At 34.9% G+C, this 22,467-nt stretch overlaps 3 protein-coding genes across 4 annotated transcripts; 1 reads left to right on the top strand and 2 right to left on the bottom strand.

Annotated features, from left to right (window-relative positions):
* Positions 1-7,313: 7,313 nt before the first annotated feature.
* LOC145575903 (RNA-binding protein Y14-like) lies at positions 7,314-13,034 on the top strand. Its single transcript, XM_081633695.1, has 4 exons — positions 7,314-7,618; positions 10,228-10,364; positions 12,257-12,402; positions 12,791-13,034. Exons 1-4 carry the CDS (start codon positions 7,348-7,350, stop codon positions 12,834-12,836), a joined length of 600 nt encoding a protein of 199 aa, XP_081489821.1. The 5' UTR covers positions 7,314-7,347; the 3' UTR covers positions 12,837-13,034.
* A 350-nt stretch (positions 13,035-13,384) lies between these two features.
* LOC145574199 (F-box protein At3g07870-like) lies at positions 13,385-14,723 on the bottom strand. The gene has a single exon (XM_081631939.1). It carries the CDS (start codon positions 14,705-14,707, stop codon positions 13,562-13,564), a length of 1,146 nt encoding a protein of 381 aa, XP_081488065.1. The 5' UTR covers positions 14,708-14,723; the 3' UTR covers positions 13,385-13,561.
* Positions 14,724-15,586: 863 nt separating this feature from the next.
* On the bottom strand, positions 15,587-21,299 carry LOC145574197 (uncharacterized). Of its 2 annotated transcripts, XM_081631937.1 has the most exons (10): positions 20,695-21,298; positions 20,272-20,393; positions 20,118-20,180; positions 19,859-19,948; positions 19,485-19,650; positions 19,143-19,326; positions 17,582-18,414; positions 16,438-17,046; positions 16,275-16,340; positions 15,587-16,023 (listed from the first exon to the last, which is right to left on the bottom strand). In XM_081631937.1, the coding sequence occupies exons 1-10, from the start codon at positions 21,202-21,204 to the stop codon at positions 15,916-15,918; spliced, it is 2,751 nt and encodes a 916-aa protein (XP_081488063.1). In that variant the 5' UTR covers positions 21,205-21,298; the 3' UTR covers positions 15,587-15,915. The 2 variants fall into 2 exon arrangements, with proteins under 2 accessions (XP_081488063.1, XP_081488064.1); XM_081631938.1 differs by lacking the exon at positions 16,275-16,340 and having other exon boundaries at positions 20,695-21,299.
* Positions 21,300-22,467: the final 1,168 nt, after the last annotated feature.

Raw genomic sequence — 22,467 nt, 5'->3', positions numbered from 1 at the left:
ATTGTAAATTCAACTTGTAACTTTGATGTTAGAGGTCAAGTTCTTTCCAACTGCATCTTAAGCATGTGTTTGGATTCAAAATCTCTTCCATTTTCGCCACAATTCCAGGTATTTAATTAATACTTGAACATTTTCTAATTGTTTTAAAATTATATTGGATGTTTTATTTAGTGGGAAATTTAAAATAATAATAATGGACTTTGTAGTCCATCCACACTATGTTGGCGTAAGCATTAGCCGTTGAGATATTTGTCCCATGAAATGAGACCATCTTATTCCAACATATGTCTAACTATATCTTGCTAGCTTGTAGGGAGTAAATTTAGTTAGCTTGAAAAAAAAGCTATTCAGACTACCCACTTAATAATGATGTACACAAATTTCGCTAATTGAATTCAAATTTAAATCAGATTATTCTATTTTGCCTTTCTCAAAAACATAATAAGTATTTTGTGGAGTACTAAATTAAATATGTACTCTGTCCTCAAAAAAAAAAAAAAAAATACTCCGTTGTCTCTGTAAAAGGTGTTCACACTATTAATTACTCCATAGAAATGTTCTATTAATGTTATTTTTTGTGCATATACTCCGTAGAAAACACCAAACAAGTATGTACAGAGTATATGACAATGACCAATATAAATAGAGTTTCAAATCTCTTTTACTCTCTAAATATTAATTGCCCAAGGGTCTGTTCTGGACTTCTGATTTACTGAAATGAGTTTAATTGAATTGAAATGAAATGAATTGTTTATAAGATAAGAAAATTAGGCACTGAACTGATTAGAATTAAACTGGACTGAAATTAAGCTGAAGAGACCCTAAGACTTAACCAATTAAATTAGTTCACATTCATAGTTCGAGAATTAAAATAACGATAATATAGTGTAAGATGTTTTGAAACCGAATGGAGGACTTTGTTGAACTAATGACCCTTTATTAACTTCTCTCTAGTAATTTTGTAGAGTATGTGGGTATGTCCTAGTTCTCAACTTCTCACTAGTAATGGACAAAGTAATGACTGTTAGGGATAAAGCAGGATTCAGATCTAATGTTAGGGTAGTAGGAGTGATATTATCTATGCCAATCCCACGAAATTTAAAAGAGAAAGAAAATGAAAATGACTACTCAATTATTGTATTGCCTTGTTGTGTGCACGAGTGCAACCATTCGCTTTTAGTTGTAAATTTTGGATATTTGGAGGAATTGCAAATAATATCCAACTATTATGACCAATGATCATACTGAGATTCTTGCTTCTTCTCGGGCAAAAAAAGAGAATGAATGATAATGTTAAGATGAAGGATAATGCTAGGGTAGTAGGAGTAATTAGGTAAACAAAACAAGTCTATGCTCCATATTAGGGGTAAACAACTATGAATACACAATAGATACATAATTAATGCCATTGGTAAGAACATCACAATCATTTAAATTTTTTTTGACAAGATTAGTTAATCAATGTTTAAACCGCCGTTAATGTTTAAGCTCAAATGTTACATGTTCGAAGCTTTTAGTGATTATATTGCTTATTTGAGGGAGACTTGAAAAGGCAAGACATGACATGATTATTAGTGGAGGAACATGGATGGTGTATTAGCATAATTGGTTAGAGTTTTGAAAGACGGTATTCATGATTAATCGGGATCAAATTCCTTCTAAATCATTTATTCTTGTGACTCTTTCTGGGAGAAAAAAAAAAAAAAAAAAAGTTATATTTGTAGGTAAGTTAGTAAGTTACCAAACCAACATCTTTCACTTGTCATCCTAACTTAGGTTGGCCAATTGAATCAGACCACTTGAAAGTGCAAAAAATGATAAAAAGGCTATATATGTTCAATTCAACTTATTTCATAAATGAACACATCATATCATACCATATCAAAAATAGATTAGATATTATCTTTCTATTTGCAAGTATTTATCATCGAATATATTGGATTTCATGATTTACAAAATAATAAAAATTTCTTATTTTGATAGTTACGCATTTTGCGTGCGGCTGGTCACACTATGTGGCTGCCTATAAAAGAACAAAGTAATGCATGTAATACCGACTGAGTAACCCCTATAACATTGATCGAGTAATCCATATAACACTAACGTAGTAACCCACGGTTGGCCATAAGAATTTTGTTTCGATAACGCATATTAATACGAATCTAATGATATCTCTTTTGATAACTTTTTTACGGGCCTGTTCTTTTATGCTTATTTTCAGTTCAGTTCAGCTCCAATTAGTTCAGTTCAATTCAGTTCCTAATTTTCTTCTCTCGTAAATATTCAGTTCAGTTCAGCTCCAATCAGTTCAGTTCAGTTAAGTTGAATTCAGTAAATCAGAACAGGCCCGTACAATACAAAAAAGTGTACACATTAAGTTAAAACTTGATCAACTTTAAAACTTACAAGAACAAATTGAATCAATTATATTATGTGAACTGAATAGGGTTGGCAATCCCTGACCGACCCGAAGTTATTGAGAGAAATCCGAATTCGACCCGATCTGAATCCGAACAGCCCGAATTCGACCCGATTTGAACTAAGTTTCGTATTTCGTAATAATATTAAGTTTTAGATAGTTTCTAAACATAACTCAAAATCGATCCAAAATCTGACTTAAACCCGACATACTGACTCGAACACGACATGCTGACCCAAATTGCAACTCCTAAAACTGAACATAGTCTTAAAGTACCTTTTACGGAGGTTTGATTGCACAATCTCAATTGTGAGGGGTAAACTTTTTCATTAAACCAATTGTTTAGTCACTATACATATTCAAATTTTAATATCAACTCCTTTGTTTGAAGTATTTTGCTTAGTCAAGGTCAACCAAACCAAATACGGAATACGCCGTATCATTAATCATTATCCAAAGTTCCAAACCAAAGAATAAAATAACCCAAAGGGCAAAGGGTCATGTTAATACTGTCAGTAAAAATCAGAAAATAAAATACGAGTATCATAAAACAATCAACTAGTGGATTTTAAATAAAGTGGCAAGTGATAAGCACGCCCCTTTTGGCATCACGTGCGAAAATCACTACTTTAACCTTCTATATATGCAGAATATTAAAAAAATTATAAATAAAGTAGTACTGTAGTATATAAATGCATAAAATACTAATCATATACACTTCCCAAGATCACCCAAATATCTGACATAATTAACCTTACCGTACTTTGTCAGGCATTTTCTTTTTAATTACTTTGAACTGTAATTCTCTTATTTTGCTGATTTAATTTGCTCTACTGATATCTGTTATACTTTATTTGCCCACAAGCTTAGAAGAATAGGACCTTATTAGGCTTATTTATTCGATCGTCTCTAAAAGATTGTCCAATACTCATATTATACGGACTTACAAAATGTATATATGCAATAAAGATTTACGATGGATCATAATATATTGTCAAAATGCTTTTAATCTTATCATTAACCTCACAATAAAAAATTAACTCAAATTAGAAAACCACTTAGGAATAAGCAAATTAAATGGGGACGGAAAAAGTATTGATTTGACCTTTCTTTGCAATCCCCTAAACCCAAACCCAAAATAATTTAAGATTTGGTGTTGTTATAAATCTAAAAACAACGGTCATCTATAATCTACACCATTGATTTGGTTTGAAAAAATCCAATCGGACGGTAGTAAATAAGAGGGGATCAGAAAAGTATAGTCTAAAGCATGGATGTAGTGACAAATAAGCACGAGGGTGAGGGGACATTGAAATTCCCTCGCTAATTTTGTGTGTAGGGATGAAAATTGGTGGGTCAAACTATCCTCTTAATCACTAATTTAGCCTATCCATAATTGTTAGTGACATGAACTAATTCACATGATTTGATCTGATTTAACTTATTAGATAGTGCTATATGTATTAACAATATTCAAATTAGCAAGTAAGTACCTAACTACTAATTGAGATTTTGTTATCTACCAACATTATTGATGTTGTGTACCTTTTAAGCTATACTATTTAATCGTGGACATACTATTCATACGAACAACTATTTCAATCGCCACTCATGCCCCTGGTAATAATATTTATGATAGTTTTCAATAACATATTGAAATATTATGAAATATATTCTACTCGTCTCATTTTACTATCATGATTTCTCTTTGACTAACTAGTTAGGCCATAGACCTTCACGAGAGTGGCTTTTATTCTAGTTTCATAGTATGGTCTAGATGACCAATTGGACATACCGTCAATCTTAGGAGCCTTATTCTTAATTGCCTCCACAAATTTTGTGGCATTCCACAGGTGAACATAATAACATCTCTCTTGCCCCATCTTATATTACTCACTACATTTTTCATACGAGTTTAGTCACATATCTGTCTTTTAAAATTCGTCATTGTATATAATTTGTTTATCCCGCTTCTCATAGAGTTCAAGAAGTCACTTATTAATATTAATATATTATTATAGATTTTAGTCATTTTATAATTTTGTAGCAATTATTGCTTGTATACAAAGAGGTATTTTGTTTTTTATATAAAAAAAATAACTTAAAAGTTTGAATGGAAAGAAGCAAGTCAAGTTAATGAAGCCAATTGTGGGCAAAAAATTACATAACTACCTCTGGGAATTCCTTAATTGCATGTGGGTCCATAATTTGATTGCCCAGTTGAATATGATTTCAGGGGCCTACGCGAAAAAGCCCAAACACTGGCTTAATGCTAAACAGAAACATCTCAATCCATTTTATGGCCCACATCACTGGGCTTTAACCCAGGCCAACTTGTTCTACTTTCTCAGCTTCATAACAGCTCCAACATAGTAAGTGCGGTTCGATTCAGTAAAAATCAATAACTTTACAAAGTAATTTAATAAATTAATTATTTGAACCATAGATTTTAATAGCAAAAGTTTGGTTTAAAATAAATTGTCCGGACCTTCTTATTGGAGTGTATAATTAATTTATATTTTAAACAACAGACTAAAAGTAAACGTTCTTAAAATGTTAAAGAATAGATTAGTGCATAATTTCCTAATTAAGACATAACCTAGTTTCAATTTCCCTTCCCATAACAACCAGTCTATGGAGAAGTGGGTTGTGGGGGCAATTTTGCTAAAGTGTGAGTCTATGAAACATAAAAATCCAACAGTTACTAACTCCACTATTGTCTTATAGTATAGGATAATTACTACTCTTATGAGTCTTATGAGTTATCTGGGAGACTACGATGTTTGTATATATGCATGCACATGTAATCCAATCAACAAATCAAAAATCTCACTTTTGAAGTGAAAATCTCGTGAATGGGTGGTTGTCATTCTGTTAGAACTAAGGATTTCATCTTTCCTATTCTGGTTTATAGTTAGGTTTGGACTGGATCTTCTAGGATCAGTCTAATGTCGATACTGATAGAATATAAAACATATTCTTATACTTCAACCATCAGATTAAGCTTTTGATTGAAATGATCCATTAACATGGTATCAGAGCCAACGTGACACAAAGGTCACAGATTCGAATCTCATCCACCCCCCACTTTTAAGTGGTTTGGTTGAGATGACCCGTTAACAGATACACTAACATTATGATTGTATTTTTGCACAAAAAAAATTTATACTAAGATGAGATATTGTTATATTACTTATAATATTTTAAATACAATAGAAACAAGCAAACAAATTATTTTGATCTTAATAGATTTAGTCTATACTTGACAAGGTGAAGCTAAAAATGTTGGAAATAAAATGAAGAGAACATGTTTTGCGACATAAAGTCTATCAAATACAAGTATAATTAATAATTCATGAATAAAACGAGAATAAATAATTGTATATATAGTATAATATACCACTCATAGTTTGTCCAATATACTACAAAGTAGAGTTTTAACATTGCATTGATGAGCCATAGTCAATATCACTTTCAATGCAAATCTAAAATAAGATACTTTGTGTTTGTTCCGTATCATTGTCTCCCGCAAAAAATACATGCCATTTCCTCCTAGTTGATATGGGTCCATTTTTATGAGCTTACAATAGGTCCCTCCCCATCTCCTTCCAAGTTCAAATTTAGGTTTCATAATTTGCTTGGTGAAAATTTCATCATATGCCAATTCATTATACCTCTCATGGAGTTGCATGTAATCTTGAGCAATGTCAGCTTTCTAATAAAAAGCAGATCTATTGGTGTTTTACGTAATTTTTTCATGAATTTTGTAGGAGATATAATGACAATTCAAATATTTATTACTTACAAAGTTGAGTACTCGTGTGACGGCATGTACCCCATGTTGTAAGGTAGAAGTGTTGATATTTATGAAGACTAAATTAAGTGAAATAACGAGTTTGTGACATAGATTCAAATACAAGAATGACGTTGGAACAATTATGCATGGTTAAAGAGTTTCATGTTGAACCAATGAATAGTATAGTCTTTATACAACTACAACTAGGATGGGCAGTGATAACAATGGCATGCACCAAGAGGTAGTAGAAAAGCCTTGAATCTTGGAAAGTCAGCAATCTCAGCACCAACAAAAGGCTACAACATAATGTAGCAAGTGCAAAGAGCCAAAGAGAGTTTGTGATATAAGTGAAATCAATAGTAGCTTAGCCTTGGAGAATTGGACTACATACCATTTTGACGGCTTCAGATTTTGCATTGTCAAATTTCCATTAGTGATCATCATACATAGCAACCTAATCACTTTAAGAAAGCATATGCGCTACATGACATCTCTCTTGCACATTGAAAGCATGCCGTATTGTCACACAAATTTGAACTCTTGACTATGAATTTTTTTTTTCATTCTTTTCAATGTTGTTTGCTAATTTTCATTACTGAGATTATATTTAAAAATTCAAATAATAAAATATTATTACGCACGAGTCACGTACTTATAAAATTATTAATTAGGTCAAAGTTGAAAAATTAGGCATCCAAAGCATTAAGGGCCTGTTCTGATTGACTGAAGTGAGCGAAACTGAACTGAACTGAATATTTTATGACTGAAGGAAATTAAAAACTGAATACAACTGAGCTGAACTTATTGAAATTCAACTGAACTGAACAGAGTTGAAATGAACTGAAAAGAATCGGAAGAGAATAGACCCTAAAACCATGCGTTTAATTGAGATATTCCAAGTTTTTTCAACCTTATCCTATGCTCATTAGGAGATAAAACAATAAAACCCAACCATTAAAAGCCCATATTCACAACCCAGCCCAGCCCAGCCCAACACAACAACCTTCTCTTCTTCTACTCTTCCCACAATCCCCTCCTCAAAAACACAACTTCGGCTTAAACAAAAACCAGTAAAACCGAGGAGAGAGAAAATCATCAACAACAACAACAACTACAACTCGAAGCTCTAACAATGGCGGCACCTGACGTTGAAGCAGTCGACTTCGAACCAGAGGAAGATGATCTCATGGACGAAGATGGCGGCGCCGGTGACGCCGACGGATCTCCTAGGGCTTCGCATCCCAAGCTCAAATCCGCCATTGCTGGCGGCTCGGCTGCTGGATTCGTCAAGAAGACGAAAGGTCGTGGGTTTCGTGAAGAAGCTGATGCTGAGCGTAATAGTCGTATGGCTGCTCGTGAATTTGAATCTCTTGATTCTGATGGTGGACCTGGTCCCGCTCGCTGTTAGTTTTTTTCTCTCTTATTTTCCTAATTTGCTCAATTTGTTTGTGTTTATTGTTGTTTTCGGGTTTTGATGGTTGTTGTTAGGGTTTTAGTTGATTGAATTTGTTTATGATTGTTAGGGTTTTGGGAATCGATGTTTTTTTTTTTTTTTTTTTTTTTTTGGTTGTTTGTTTGTTGTTGTTGTTGTTGTGTAATTGGGGAATTAGGTTGTGATTTGTTGAATTTATGGTGGAATTAAGTGGTAATTGGGGATGTTTAGATATTTGTGTGCTAATTTGTAAACTGTAATGTATACTAGTCTCGATTGAGTGCTAATTGAATGTTGCAGATGAAATTAAGGTTTAGGTTACGAGTTGTCGAAGTATAGGGTTTTGGGTTCTGGTAGCAAATGTAGCAAGTTAGCTCTTTGGAAAACTACGAACTTCTAAGCTAGCATTTTTCTATGTCAAATGTATTTGTTTCGAATTGCCAGGGTTTTGGAGATAGATTTTTACTTTGTATTTCAGGTAAGGTTGTGATTGATTGATATTAGTGGAGGAAGTAGGCGGTGGAACAACGAACGAAGTATAAAATGGTTGGTGTTTTCTTGTGTCTTACAAGATGTGCATCTTATAGTCTTGATCGAGTGGAGTGTATTCACTGTTACTGTTGGTGATTGAATGGTGCAGCTTGAATTGTAGTTTATGGTTGAAAAACCAATTGGTTTATACTTAGTTTACTTTTCAGCGAACTACAGTTTATAAATCATTTTTAAAACGTTGTAGGTTGAGGTCTGACTGTGAGTCTGTTACTTGGAATTGTGAGGGAGCAATTGAAACCTTTTAAGTTCATCATCTTTGGCTGAATTCCTGCATTGATTTTAGCACCTTCAAGTTTGTTTTTCTGTTTAATCTTGGTGGAAGGTATACATCTTGCTTGTCTACTGGTGTTGGCTGTTATCGTGTTAAGGGTTCTTAGGCTGCTCCCGATATGAACAATAATGTTGTAAAGATCTCAGAAGCTAATTATTGTTTACTTTCTATTTTTACTTTCTTCATGGACTTTCTTATTAGATTAAACAAATGTAACATCTTGACCTTGTGTGGAAGTTGCATCAATGTTGAGATTTCAATTTTTTTTTGATGTTTCATATAGTTATGGATAAAACTGGTTTTGTAGTATTATGGTATATCTGTATAAGGTTATGATCGACTTTCTTATTTTAAATGTTTAGGTGAGTTTTATCAATACATTTACTCCTTTTTTTTTTTGGGAAAGAATCAATACATTTACTCTTGACGATGGAGCAACTACTTAGAAACCCTTCTTTCATTATCCAACACTCATAGATATTTTCATATCTAATCCTTGCACTCCCAGAAAGAATTGGCATTTACCTTTGCACCTGTAATTTTGGGATCTCGCCAAGCCATGCAACATGGTATAAGGGTGCATATATTCATAGTGCTGTCCAGCGACTCCTGCCTCTGACATAAGTTGGGATTTTTGACGAAGAACTGCAATTAGTACATTTAAAGTGTTATAAGAGCAATTAGTCTACTTCATTGGTTGCATTGTTTAACAAGGTTATTCTCTCTTGGGGACTTAATTTTCTTATAGTTGAGCTTTTGGAGAAGCATAGGTCTGTAGCTGGCTGTAAAAAGATGACTTATTGAAAGCCTGATGTCATGGATCCAACTATGTTTTTTTCCACTCTCCTGCATTAAGTACATAGGAACCATCTGCCATTCTTGTTGCATGGAAAAAGTTTTTTGCTGTACTGAGACCACGAAACTCAGTGTTGATAGTTAAGGACATGAGGTTTTTCAACCAGTTTATTGACCTCATTGTTTTGTGCTGCTTAATCTGATTCTAAACAAAAACCTCCAGCTTGGATATATAGAAGATCAGATTTCTTCTGTCACTTACTTTTAATACAGTTACGACTTTCTTATATTTCTCCACTCTGATTAGATGTTTTGGTTAGTTTAGATTCATTTACGGAGGCAATTGTGACTTTTGAATTATGGTTTAGAGTTAGGAACTTTGGATTGATTGTGTATTTTGGATGTCCCGAATTTTTTTGCTCTAATTGTTTTTATAATGGTTGAACCCTATATGCTTTATAACTCGTGTACACTATTTAAGCGAGAAGAACCAGAAACCAAATCATCACGAGTTAAAATTTACTCCATAATTTTTCTTAGTTTTTTGGATTAACTGAGAAAAGAATAGGTAGGGGAAGGTAAAGATCATTATAAGTGGGGAATAAAGAGAGATTTGGGGATGGAAAATTGGTTAGAAAGGGAAATTTTTTTTTCGAATTTCCGGAAGTATGAACAAATTTCCTAATGGTAAATTACTCCATGTAACATATTGATCCTTAGTGAAATTAGTAGTTATAAAAGTGGACGGGCTTATCTTTCCTTGATCGTCTAGAGTTTTGTTTGATTTACTTTCTCATGTACTGCTGATAGTTTGTGGTTGTGGATTTCTATTTATCTCGGTCTCTTTGTTTGTTGTTAAAGGTCTTGAAGCTGAAATGAATTTTGGTTTTCTTGTTTTTTGATTTTTTTTTTTTAATTAAAATTTCTTCAAGCAATATTCTAACAAATTTTTTTCATTGCAGCAATCGAAGGCTGGATTGTACTTGTCACAGGAGTGCATGAAGAGGCACAGGAAGAGGATCTCCTTAATGTCTTTGGAGATTTCGGTGAGATTAAGAACTTGCATTTGAATCTGGATCGCCGTACTGGATTTGTCAAGGTGCGATAGTTATTCTCTCTTAAAAGTGTATTGGTCGTTTTGATTTGATGCGTTTTTCTTTCCTATACTGACTCTGAAACTGAATTCAGAAGTGATTATTGCTTGAATGTCTGCTGTCCATTTTATTATGTCTGGTTATGATTAGTTTTGTTGATTTGGTCAAGCATACATGTAAGTGCAAATAATTGGTGTGGTCCAAGACTATATCTATTGTCAAGGAATATTGGTGGTGCTGTCTGTCATAGGATCTAGTAAAGTCTGTGGTTCCTTTTAGAATGAAGAGAGGAAGGGGTTACATGTCCCTTAGCATTTAGAGGTAAGAGGATGAAATATCGTGATGAATGATTGGACAATTTGGAGGATTTTGACGGTAACTGAAGTTTCTGAGGAAGGGATTTATAATTGGTGTCAACTTTTTCTTCCGCTCCACTTATTATACATTGGCTTGTTCAGAAGATTTTTTTGGTTTGGCTGATGGGGATTGATGACAAAAAACTGTTTTGATCGCTGCATTTGAGGATTAATTATTTGGTGAAATTCCCGAGATATGTATGTACCCTATCTCACTTGATTAAACAAATGTAGTTTTGCTGTAGTTTATTTCAATTTGGCGAGTTTTAAAGGTTGGGGCCAGTTGGACAATATGTTCTGCAATCTGATTTGTAGGTGATTGAGGGTGTAGCAGTTTATGGGAAGGATGTGTGCTTAAGCACAGGGAGAAGAAGCCTTTTTTTGTTTGATAATGTTAGATTTTGTCTTATTTTAAGCTTGCACATTGCTTATTCTGCCATTTAGATTTGGGAAAGATCCATGATGTGACTTGGAGGGCACTTGAGAAAGCTTTAGTGGTGAGAGACCTTACGGACAACAGCATCATAAAACTTCAATTACACTTGTAAGTAATTTATTAGAGGTGCATGCAAAGAAAGACTGTTGGACAGTTGGACTGTTTAGGCCTCTGTAGCAAACATTTCTGTGGAGCTCTATGTTCTATCCACCCACCTACACACACAGACAAAAAAAAAAAAAAAGAAGAAAAGGTTAATGCATGTGATGCATGTGTATGAAAACTATAATTCAACTAGTCAGATTGTTGAATTGCGTTAGTCTAATAAGATGTTTAGGCTTTAGCTATGATGTTGCTTTGATCTTGGTTTAAGCCCTTAGGCATGGGAAGCTTTACTTGGAGCTGTGGGGGTCCGAAGAATTTTGGTGACTTGGTTTTGATATAATTGGAAGGTATTCTGAGCTAATGCGAAGTAATTATTTCCTTTTTGAAATGAAAAGAAGCACCTGATTTGCGAGTCAATTTTTGAACAGACTTCAAAAGGTTCATCTTGCTGCAAATGATACAGCCATTTCAGCTGCCTACAGATAAGTGGATAGTGGGGGGTGGTCTGCAAATGTGCGATTCTGTATGTATGCTTATTGTCCTGGTTGGCTGTGATGCTTCTCTGTGGCTTGTGTTTGACACACTAAGTCTGTAAAGGGCTTAAGTTGAGTTTCTATTGGGCACTTCCCTTCCCCAAGTTCTGTTTATTGATATGAATCTGTCAAATCCTGCTAAAGAAAAGATCAGCTTCTTTTCTTTTTTTTTTTTTTTGGAAGATCAGCTTTTTTTTTTTTGCTCTACCTGGTTTGTGGAAAATAGCGATGTTCCACAAACTCTATACAAAGCTCTTGGGGGTTTTGAGGTGGTTGTGTTGGTAGTTCTGTGGAGGTGCTTATCCGATCTTTTCGTTTTTTATGTGTACGTGTTGGAAATCTGCATTTAGCTTCGTTCTCTATTCTTTTAAAAAATGTTTAGCTATTGTTTCATCACCTTTTATGTTCCAGTTTTTGGTCTGGTTTCCTCATATAATATTTTCCTCTTGTTTGATGTTTATCTTTAGGGTTATGCCCTGGTTGAGTATGGGAAATATGAAGAAGCACAAGCTGCAATAAAGGAGATGAGTGGTGCCCAAATGCTTGAGCAGCCGATAAACGTTGATTGGGCTTTCAGTAATGGGCCTTACAAGAGGAGGGGCAACCGTAGAAGGTTTGTCTTTATAAGTTTTAACAGTTATTAAGTGTTGGGATTTCTTGGTTTCATTCTATGGCTACTTCATTGGCTTTCCAGCTCCATTTGGTACCTGATTATTTTTACTTTCTAGAGTAACTACTGGTTGTAGCATATCTTTTTGACATTTCTTTTTTTTTGTTTTTTTATTTTTTTATTTTAAATCTAATTAACTTAACAACTGTTACATTGTTCTTCTATCACTTTGTTTAAGCACTGCACTAGTTCCTCAATTGCTATGAACGACTACATTAGTGGATATATCTAGATAATCTGTATTGCACTTTTTGCTAATGAGCTGTTTTACACACCTATTGTAGATGCTTTTGCCTCCACATGTTTGACAAGTTTTTATTTATTAATGCAGATCCCCTCGCGGTCACCGGTCAAGGAGTCCTAGAAGACGATATTAAATCTGTTTGTTGCTTTTGGAAGTTGTGGATACCTCTCCTGATTTCGAGTTCAAGGCATGTGGTGGAGCTACTTTTTTTTTTTTGGCCATGATAGTGAGGCATTAGTGTGTACGAGTATTTGTTGACTGAATGATTCATCCTTATACATGCTTTTGTTAATGAATTCTCACTTATGGAAGAGTGGTGGTTTGGATATCATTTTCTCAATGTTGAGTGTACACTATTTCTTACTTGTATTGATCTAGGTTTTTAGCCGTATGACTTAATTTTATATTTGTGGAATTTGTATGGTTATTATTCTTTTAACTAATGTGTGTTTTCCCTTTCCCCACCCCAAAAAAGGATCTAATGCTCTGATATGAAATTTCTGAAGCTCTACAGCAAACCAAGCCAATGATGGTTGGCGGCTGCTAATGAGATTATATAATTCTTGTTCTCTTGTCATCCAAGCTTATTGGCATGATGTGGATGGGTTTTGAACGACAATCACCTCTCCGGTGAAATTCGATTGTGGCTCTCTAAACACCTAAAAGAAAGAATGCTTGTTTGATGGCTCCACTATGTATAGTAAATATATACAGCTTCAAAGAAACAAAAACTATCTCGAAATTTTGACAAGGAAATTCTCAACTACTCGTATATTCTATAAACCGAAGATTCACAACTACGATTACAAAACGACACTCCAAAAATGGAAGCTACAGTACAAAATTAGACAACCACTTCTATAATAGAAACTTTCTGTTAACCATCAACTGTAAATCCCATCCTTGAGAACTGATTTCACCCGCCAAATTTGTGAAAACCTCATTATCAAGCTCATAAAACCCAAAACTTTGACTCCCAAATTTTATCATAATCTTTCCTTCACTCTCACAATCTCCACCGTTGATTTTAATCAAATGGCCCAAAATTCTTACATCATGATGATTAATTCCCATAAGATCAATTTTATATTTCTTTACCCAAAAATTTGGAAAACCCTTATTTTCTTTCTCCATCATCCAAATATCCATGCTCGATTCCCAAGGTAATCTATCTGTTAAACACAAAAATTCCCTAATTTCCACCAAATCCAAGCATTCAACTGAACGATTTGAGCATGATTTGGGAAAATAATTCAACCCAAAACCCTCAATTTCAATGTCAAAAGACATGATCTTTATGTTTTCTGGGTTGAATTTCTTTTCCCCAATTAACCAGTAAAATTTCCCATCAACAAATGCATAGTTTTTTCTACCCAGAAAATCGAATGGGCAAATCCCAAGATTATTCCACTCGTCTTGTGATTCGAACCCGAGATCTGAACTGGGTTTGCTCAGAATTTCACACATTATTTCCTGAGTTTGACAGTAATGAAAATTGTCAGATTTCTTTTTTATGGTGTAAAAATGAAGGATTTTGAAAACGTTTCGAAACGAGGAAAACCCAAATGCCCACCCAAATGATGAATCGAAACGACGACAGTTTGAATTAGGGAGATTAGTGATTCTCATGGTAATGGGATCATAGAGAAATGCATTGGTTTTTGTGATTAAACAGAGGATTCCATTGCAGGTTAGGGTTGAAACTAATGATTGATCAAAATTGGTTGAAATTTGAGTAATTGGGGTTCCATCAATATAGTAGGAAGATAATTGGGTTGATGGGTTTTCAATGATTTGTTTAGTGAAGAGTAAAATTGGGTTGATTTTGTGTTTTTGATGGTAAAAACCTCTGAATTCTGGGTTTTGATGTAGATAAAATAGCCATTTCTTACAAACACAGCGTAATTTATAGAGCTGTTTTAATGGAATTCTTGAAAAAATGTCGAAAATTATGTCTTTTGGAAGGTTGTTGAATTCTAATGATTCTAGTTCTTCTTCATCCATTTGGAGAAGAGGGATAAGGAAGAAGATGATGATGAGGAGGATGTGGATTTTTTTTCAATGAGCTTGTGATTATTATAGAGTTGGGATTTGCTGACGGGGTGTGAGATTGAGATTGTTCAATATCGGATATTAACTTAGACTTTCTCTTTATTGACGATTTTTGAATCAAAATTGAGGAGTAATAATGTAAGTAGCTTGACTTGTTAGAAAGAACAAAGAAGCTCTAAAAGGTGTTTCTTACTAGATTGGTTTACCTTGATTCATTGACTATTAATTGAGATATGATACAAAGATAACTCATGACTACACGTCATAATTAAGCTTACATTAATGTGTAATGTACAATAGTTAATTTTAATTTTCTTGACAAAATTTTGAGACATGGAAGAAGAAAGTTTCTTTGGAGTGTTAATTTGGTGAAATTTGGTTATGACGTACTTTCTCTTGAGAAAATTAATCGCGGTAGTAGTAGCCGCGATCTATGGAGATTAGGATTTAATTAATTTATATAGGGGTAGCATTGTAGAACATGTTGTGGATTTCCCATCTTGTCCCACTGTGTATCTCATCCATATGTCCTTTTCATTTTAGAGATCAGCAACTATCTATTAACATAATGCAAATGTACTTGTCTCTCATATTAATAGAAAACTAATGATTTATTATTCTTCTTGCAGATGGGGGTTCAGCAGTAGGTTGGGCCTCTTGCCAACATCACGATTCGATTCTAGATGTGTCGTAATCATATGATTATTGAGACAATAATGACATACGCACAACTATAATCATGTGGTTATAGAGTACATCAGTAGAATTCTGAATTTATTTGACTCAGCCCACCAGTTTTCATTGCATCTAGTAAGCTTTCATATTCTGATATTGTTGAAGTTTCTGCTTTTAATATTAGAAATACAATAGCGACAATTTTACAAGAAAGAAAGAAAATGAAGTGTCTAACTTTGTATGAAACTGTACAGTGAATATTGAAGACTATTTTACAGGCAATACTCTTGTAGCTTAAGGCATCAGGCTTCTAAGATTCATCTTGTCCTGCCGCGCTAGATTGAGGGTGAAAAGTTTGGTGTCATTGCCTTACTATGTACAGTATGGTTACTATGGTATATTTCAGTATCTCCTAGCTTCTGTGCTTCTGCATTGTATGCTTGCTACAATCTTTAAGGTGCTTTTTCTATCTGTATCTTCCAGCTTCATGATGCAGCAGCAGCCCAGAAATTTTCCGTACATAGGCTTGTGGGAGTTGCAATTATTTTTGACCATATCCAATCGAGTGCCTTCACTTGATGCATCTCTGCCAACTGTCATATGACAAGGTGAGCATTTAGCTACGACTGTTAGTGAGCAATATAGCTTTTTTACGAGATTCACAGTCTATATGCTTCAATTTTATACAATGGAAACCATTGAATTTTCTGTCTTAAAACTTTTCCTTATACAATGGAAACCATTGAAATGTCTGCCTTAAAAGTTAATTGTGTCATGGTTATTTTGCAATTATTGAATAGTTTACAAAGGTAAAGAACTGATATCTTTGTGATTAAATGCTTACTCTGCCATCCCTTAGCTCAAATATTACTTTATTTTCTGCTGAACTAATTGGCCTTGTTGATGCCACCTACGGTCAGATGATTCACATATCACAATATCAGTTATCAACTTATCATAGCAGTTTAAATTGTGCAATAGAGTTAATAAGTACATCTGAAACTCACCTTAGGATCACAGTTTTGGTTTGTCTTTCTTAGTTTGGGCTCTTCTGCACTGTCCACACTAGCAGTATCGAAACAAATGCCTTTTTCTTTCCAATGCTTCAGCTTTTCCTCTCTTTCTTGTTCAACTGGTGTATTTTCTGAATCTGGAAATCCACAGTTTTTCCACTTCCATTCTCCTTGGTTGAAGTGCCTTAGGTAAACTTTCCCGTCTGAGCCAACTAAGAACAACTGATGACCCTCAAAGCCTGGCCCAGGTGCTCCAGCTATTCTCACCCCATTTGGTGTGCCATGTTCAACCCATACCCATCCATCAAGTGAGTTCCATTGATATTCTACTAGTCCACCATCTCCTGAAATCATGAAAAGAGAGCCCTCCAAAGATAGTGTTGATGGCCTCATAGCTGTCCCAGGCAATCTTGAGAGAACTAGGTGCTGAGATTGATAATGTTCATGCCATAATCCAGACAATCTATTATATTGATACAATCTTCCATTCCTTCCGATGACAAAAATTACCTTATCCCTGCACACTTCTTGGTCTACTATTGTTGCAATCTCTGTATCTGCAGGGCTTTTGCAGTCTTTCCATTTAAAACTCCTGAGAGCAACCTAGACAATAGTGTCTGCCGTTAGTCTCTCAGATAAACTACGTTGTTAAAAAATATTGGCAACCGTTTTTAGGGAGGCATAATGAGAGGAGATAAATTCAAATTGTTCCAGCCTGTAAAGGGAAGCACAAAATTTTACTAAAGAATTTCAATCTAATTGTTTGGATTTCCCCACTCTCATTATCTTCAACCTTTTTTAGGGATTTGGGAAAGCCAATAACAAACCAGTACTACTTTAGGAAACATGACAATCCCCTGGACATCCTCAAATACTATGTGACTATTATCCCTGGATAGAGGATGACAAGATGTAGTTAATTTGAACTCTGTAGTTTAGGTTTCATTATTTTGTCACAGGGAAAGCATTTAGAATGCTTATTTTAGTTTTATTTTTAATGGCAATGACTAATAAGAAATAAACATATAGTTATGCCTCTAAGCTTTAAAGCAACAGTAAAAAAATAGTGATTGTTTCCTATTGGAAAATGCAATTGAGCAAACAATATTATCTTGCATTTTAGTGCTTCACAACTTACAATGAACTGCAGTAGTGTTCCCTTCTTGCTTACAAAATAAATTGCATCATTTGCCGTGACTTTCTTTCCTGTACCCTGGATCCTGTCCCATGGAGGGCCACTAATTATCTCTTTCCCTTTCTTCATGGCAGTACAATTTATCCACTGCAACTCATTGTTGCTTCTCTCTCTGATTAGCAAAGTACCGTGGATGTCAATCAAGAACAGACTCCCATTATAGCTCCCAACTGCACCCTGCATGGCTGTTGGGTGGTCATGCTTCAGCCATAGTCCTATGTTGTCATTGTAAAGATACTCAAAAGTCAGGCCACTACTTGACACCAGGAAAAATGATCTACCTCCTTGTATCACTCTCATGCCAAAGTTTACATTCACCCAATTCTCTTCCAATTTATGCTCTTCCAATGGTTTTTCTGGGTTGATGCCTGACATATCGGGGATCAAGTAGTTCTGTTGCATTCCCTTTCGCCTTCTTGTCATACTTCTTGTGTTTGTGAAATCATTTGTTTCATCCTTTACACCCACTATGCAATTGGAGGGTCCACGGTCCTCAGTACAATACTCTGCATTCCATCCTTCAGTCTCAGGGGCATCTAATATTGACCAAACATACTTCAATGACAATCTTTTACGGATACTGATTTGAGGATTTGGTCCTGAATATTCACCGCCTAAACCTGATAGATGAAGTTCTGCAATCCTGCCGTCATCTAGTGGGAAAAGGATCCTACCAAATTGATATGGTATCCCTTCTACACCTCTTGCTACCTTTGCATGTGGTGGATGCATATGATTTACCCATGGCTCTTGTAGTTGGTACTCTTGAGCCACTCCTATTAGGACACAAATATAAACATCAGTTCCCTTGTTTATATATATGTTTTTTTCAATGTATTAGAGATTAAAGGCCGATAAATGCATAATGATTTAGGAAATGTCTCTCGTACAAGCTCCCTAGAGTCTTGATGAGACTCCATGCAATTGATCATCCAGTTTATTACTCCCTCTGTCCAGACTTCAGAATAAAAGTCACTTACATAGTATTTTCTTTTAGGATCTCCTGATTAACTTTATTTTTCTTATTACATATACTAATGGTTAATGATATTTTTTTAAGAATAAAATTCCACTATTAATACTAATTGGTGGGCGACTATAGTAATGATCCAAACTAATTGATGAGAGAGGATAGGAATGACCCAATTATATAACGTGCCTTTTTCTAAAATCTTGTCATATCTTAGATTATGAGGGTTTGAGACAATGTGATTATTAACTCTGGATGGAAGGTGTGTTATATTAGATTTTCACCAAGACTGAACTCTTTTAGACATTTATAAGGACAAATTTCCTTGTAGAGGCTATGATTTCTTTCATATTAAAATTTTATACCTATGCTACTAACCTCTATTCTATGCTCTACATCTCATATAAGCATTGTCTATAACTCTAAATTGCTGTTACATAAATTGCATCATCATATTAAAGAGGAATTCTGTGTTAAAATTGGTGAAAAGTCTAAACTCTAGAGAGCTTTATTCTGTTTTTCCTGATTGTTTACCTGTTTGTTTTCCTGCTTGATATTCCAGTATTGAGCCTGATGCTGTTGTCAGGAGCACTGAATACTTCTCACTGAAATCATCTGGAACTGGTGTGATTGATGTTAGGAGTTGATCTTCTGGACATCCATGTACTATCCATTTCCATTTTCTCTGGTTCAGTCGTCTCTCAACCAGCTTACCCGCCTGCATATGCAGATAAAGGAATAGTTACAGTGAGAAGATAAGACCCAAGGATGCAGTGTTGAAAATCTTAGCCCTGAGACTAAAACATCTGCGATGAACATTTTTGTGTTTGTGACCCGAGAAAATGTGCACTTTTGCCATGTTTGAGGTTACTACACCTTGTTTAGCAGAAACAGTGATATTGAAGACGCTCCTCCTAGTCCCTGAGCACTGCAACCTCTTGATGGTAGCAAGGAAGTATCTTCTGCTGACCCTTCTTTCCATACGTGCTTCTTCCATGGTGGTTTCGTATTTTTATCATGCTCATAAAGGTCTCCTGCCGAACTATGGTATGCAAATTTCATATCATATGATTCACAATTTTCATCAATGCTTTGTATTTAGTCACTATTTATGCAGATTCAGGTAGGAAGTTGCTGGAAAGAATAGCAGATAAAAATAAAATTCAATTTATGGATATTCGCTCCTGAGTAATTGAAGGGACGTTTGTTGGAGACACATGGAGTGTTTGTTTGCACTTTTATTAGCTCACCTGATTGTGAATATAAGGTTTGATCTGATTGTACCAACATCGGCTATTGCTGCAACATCTGCTCCTGGAGGCTGCCCATAATTAACCCACCTGTTTGTGTTCACAAAACAGAACATGTAAATATCATCAGTGACACATTCAACATCAGCTTTAGAAACTTCTGTTCTTGAACAGGAAGTTCAAGCAAATTTTACACTGATCATATATATAGTTCATAGATGTACAAGTATTGAATTTATAACAGAAATTTGTGGCATACCTCAGAGGTTCAACCTCTGCAAGTTCTAACAGTGATCCATTTTTTGTGCAGAAGTAAATTCTCCTGAGGGATGGGCAAATTTTGTCAGTCATTCTGATTATGGAAGCTGTTATGCTCAACACAGCTTGAGCAATAAGAAAATCCAACTACTCACTCCCCATCTTTAGTAACAACTCCAGACTTAATCAAACTTTGCTCTATTTCTCCTCTTGTATTGTGATCAACTGAAGCTTCAAGCTGTATCCAAACCAGTTGCGAGTTTTCAACCAGTTGCATCTGAAAAGGTAAGGAACCATCAAAACTGACAGCAAATGCAGAACAACCTAGTATTAATAAATTATATTCAGAGACTTCTAATCGAACTCTCATGTAATCTCAAGTACCCATGTCAGATCCTCGACAATACAACAATTGACACTTGGGAGTGGTACCAATGTTTGACAACAATACCCAAGTTCGAGTAATATAGCTCTCAAATTTTCACCTGATATAAAAGAGCATTGAAGTCTATTCACATGATGATTGTCACCTAACTGTTAGATATATCCAGTCTTATTATACACTCACAGAACTGTACCTGATATAGATACCCTGCTTCAGAAAGAGCAAGGATAGTCTGATTGACAAAGAACACAGATGTTGCAGGCTCTGCAGATACAGGCAAATCATGGGGAGCAATCACCCATTGTACTCCATTCCAGAATCTCTCATAGATTGACCCGCTCTCACCGGTGATCCAGACTGATGCATCAGACATTTTTGTCAAAGAAACGCGCTTCCTCAAAGGTAAAAGTCTTTTGTAAATTTCCTTATTTGCTTTCCTTCCTGTATTATCACCATTCCTCGGTTGACTCTCTCCTTTCTCCAGTGCTTGGCGGATAGAACCTACAACGGTACAATTACCATTGATACAGGTAACCAGATCATAAGGCAGTTCCACTGGCACCCAACTGTCTGTTTTCTCATCAAACCGAAAATACCGGTTGATTTTCGGCCTTGGAGGGGCTGTGACAGACCCAAAAGCAGCAAACCAAGTCAATGATAAGCTGCTAACCAAGATTATTGACACCAAGTATGCATCTGACATGATTATTATGCATAAACATTCAGAAAACAAGGGGAAGAAAAAATCCAAGACTATAATACAAAAAGGAAGGACAATTTTTGTGATAGAAAGGCAGGTATTTGAATTGTTGGTTGTTCTTATGGTTATGGAGGGGTGACCCATATGATATGGGGTCCTTAACTAAAACGGTCCAAGCTATATTTTATGAAAGCTTATTTATATATGCAAATTTTTTGGGGGGACCATAAAATGGGAACTCAAGTGGGGTTATCTGATCATCAGAAAACGGTCTTCACAATCTACTGATCTAGCTACTAGTAGATCAGAAATACAAGAGTTGGAGGAGAGAGTTGGTGGTTAAAGACTTAAATCATAAGGTAATCATTCTTTCGGTTTGGAATTAATAGTCATATGTACACTTAGGGCCTGTTCCGATTTATTGAAAACAACTGAACTGAACTGTTTATGAGAGAAGGAAATTAGAAACGGAACTGAAATGAACTGAAATTAAGCTGAATAGAACATGTCCTTATTTTGAAATATACGGAAAAGTTTTCATCTTTTCTAAAATAGTCATTTTTCTTGAAATATCATTGAGTCGAAATGATCTATGTTCGGGTGATATATAGTATGTTGTTTTGCGTATATTGATCCGAATATTAGACAAGATTTTTTTCAGTGATATTAATTTTGGAAGGAGCATGTTAAAAAAAAAAAAATTAGATTCATGTGGAATTGCTTTAGAGAACTTTTAAAAGGGTTTATTGTAGCCTCATTTTCCATACCTAATGTGGTGACTTTCTACTAGTATGATTACTTAAGCTCATTATTTATTTCTTAGGCTCAGAATTATTTCTTTATTGGTGAAGCATTATTTTATTCCCACCTTCTTTGCGTAAAGTGAGTAGCTTAGTTCTTTGGATTCATCTCCATCACTTGTGCAAAGCAAAGGGGGGATTTATCCTTTGGGTCCCAATCTTCATCCATATAATATGCTCTTTAACTAGATGAGTCCTTCATCAGTATTATGGGTTTTATCCGATTATTAAATCATACAACCAGTTGTACTTTAATAGAAACGAACACAATTTAATGTACAAGCGCATATAATTAGTGTGTGCACAACATATATTGAGTATTGACAATTTGACACGTGAAGCCACACTCACCTACAAATTAATGCGTGTTATTGTTCCGTATACTTGGGTGTAAGATATGAATTGCCGTCTTAGTCCAAATTTTCTTAAATATGGACCATATTGTAAGAGAAAGTATCAGCTGAGA

Source organism: Chenopodium album, chromosome 13 (assembly GCF_948465745.1).
Source record: "Chenopodium album chromosome 13, dcCheAlbu1.1, whole genome shotgun sequence".
Taxonomy (NCBI): Eukaryota; Viridiplantae; Streptophyta; class Magnoliopsida; order Caryophyllales; family Amaranthaceae; genus Chenopodium; species Chenopodium album.
This window is presented reverse-complemented; position numbering and strand designations above follow the sequence as displayed.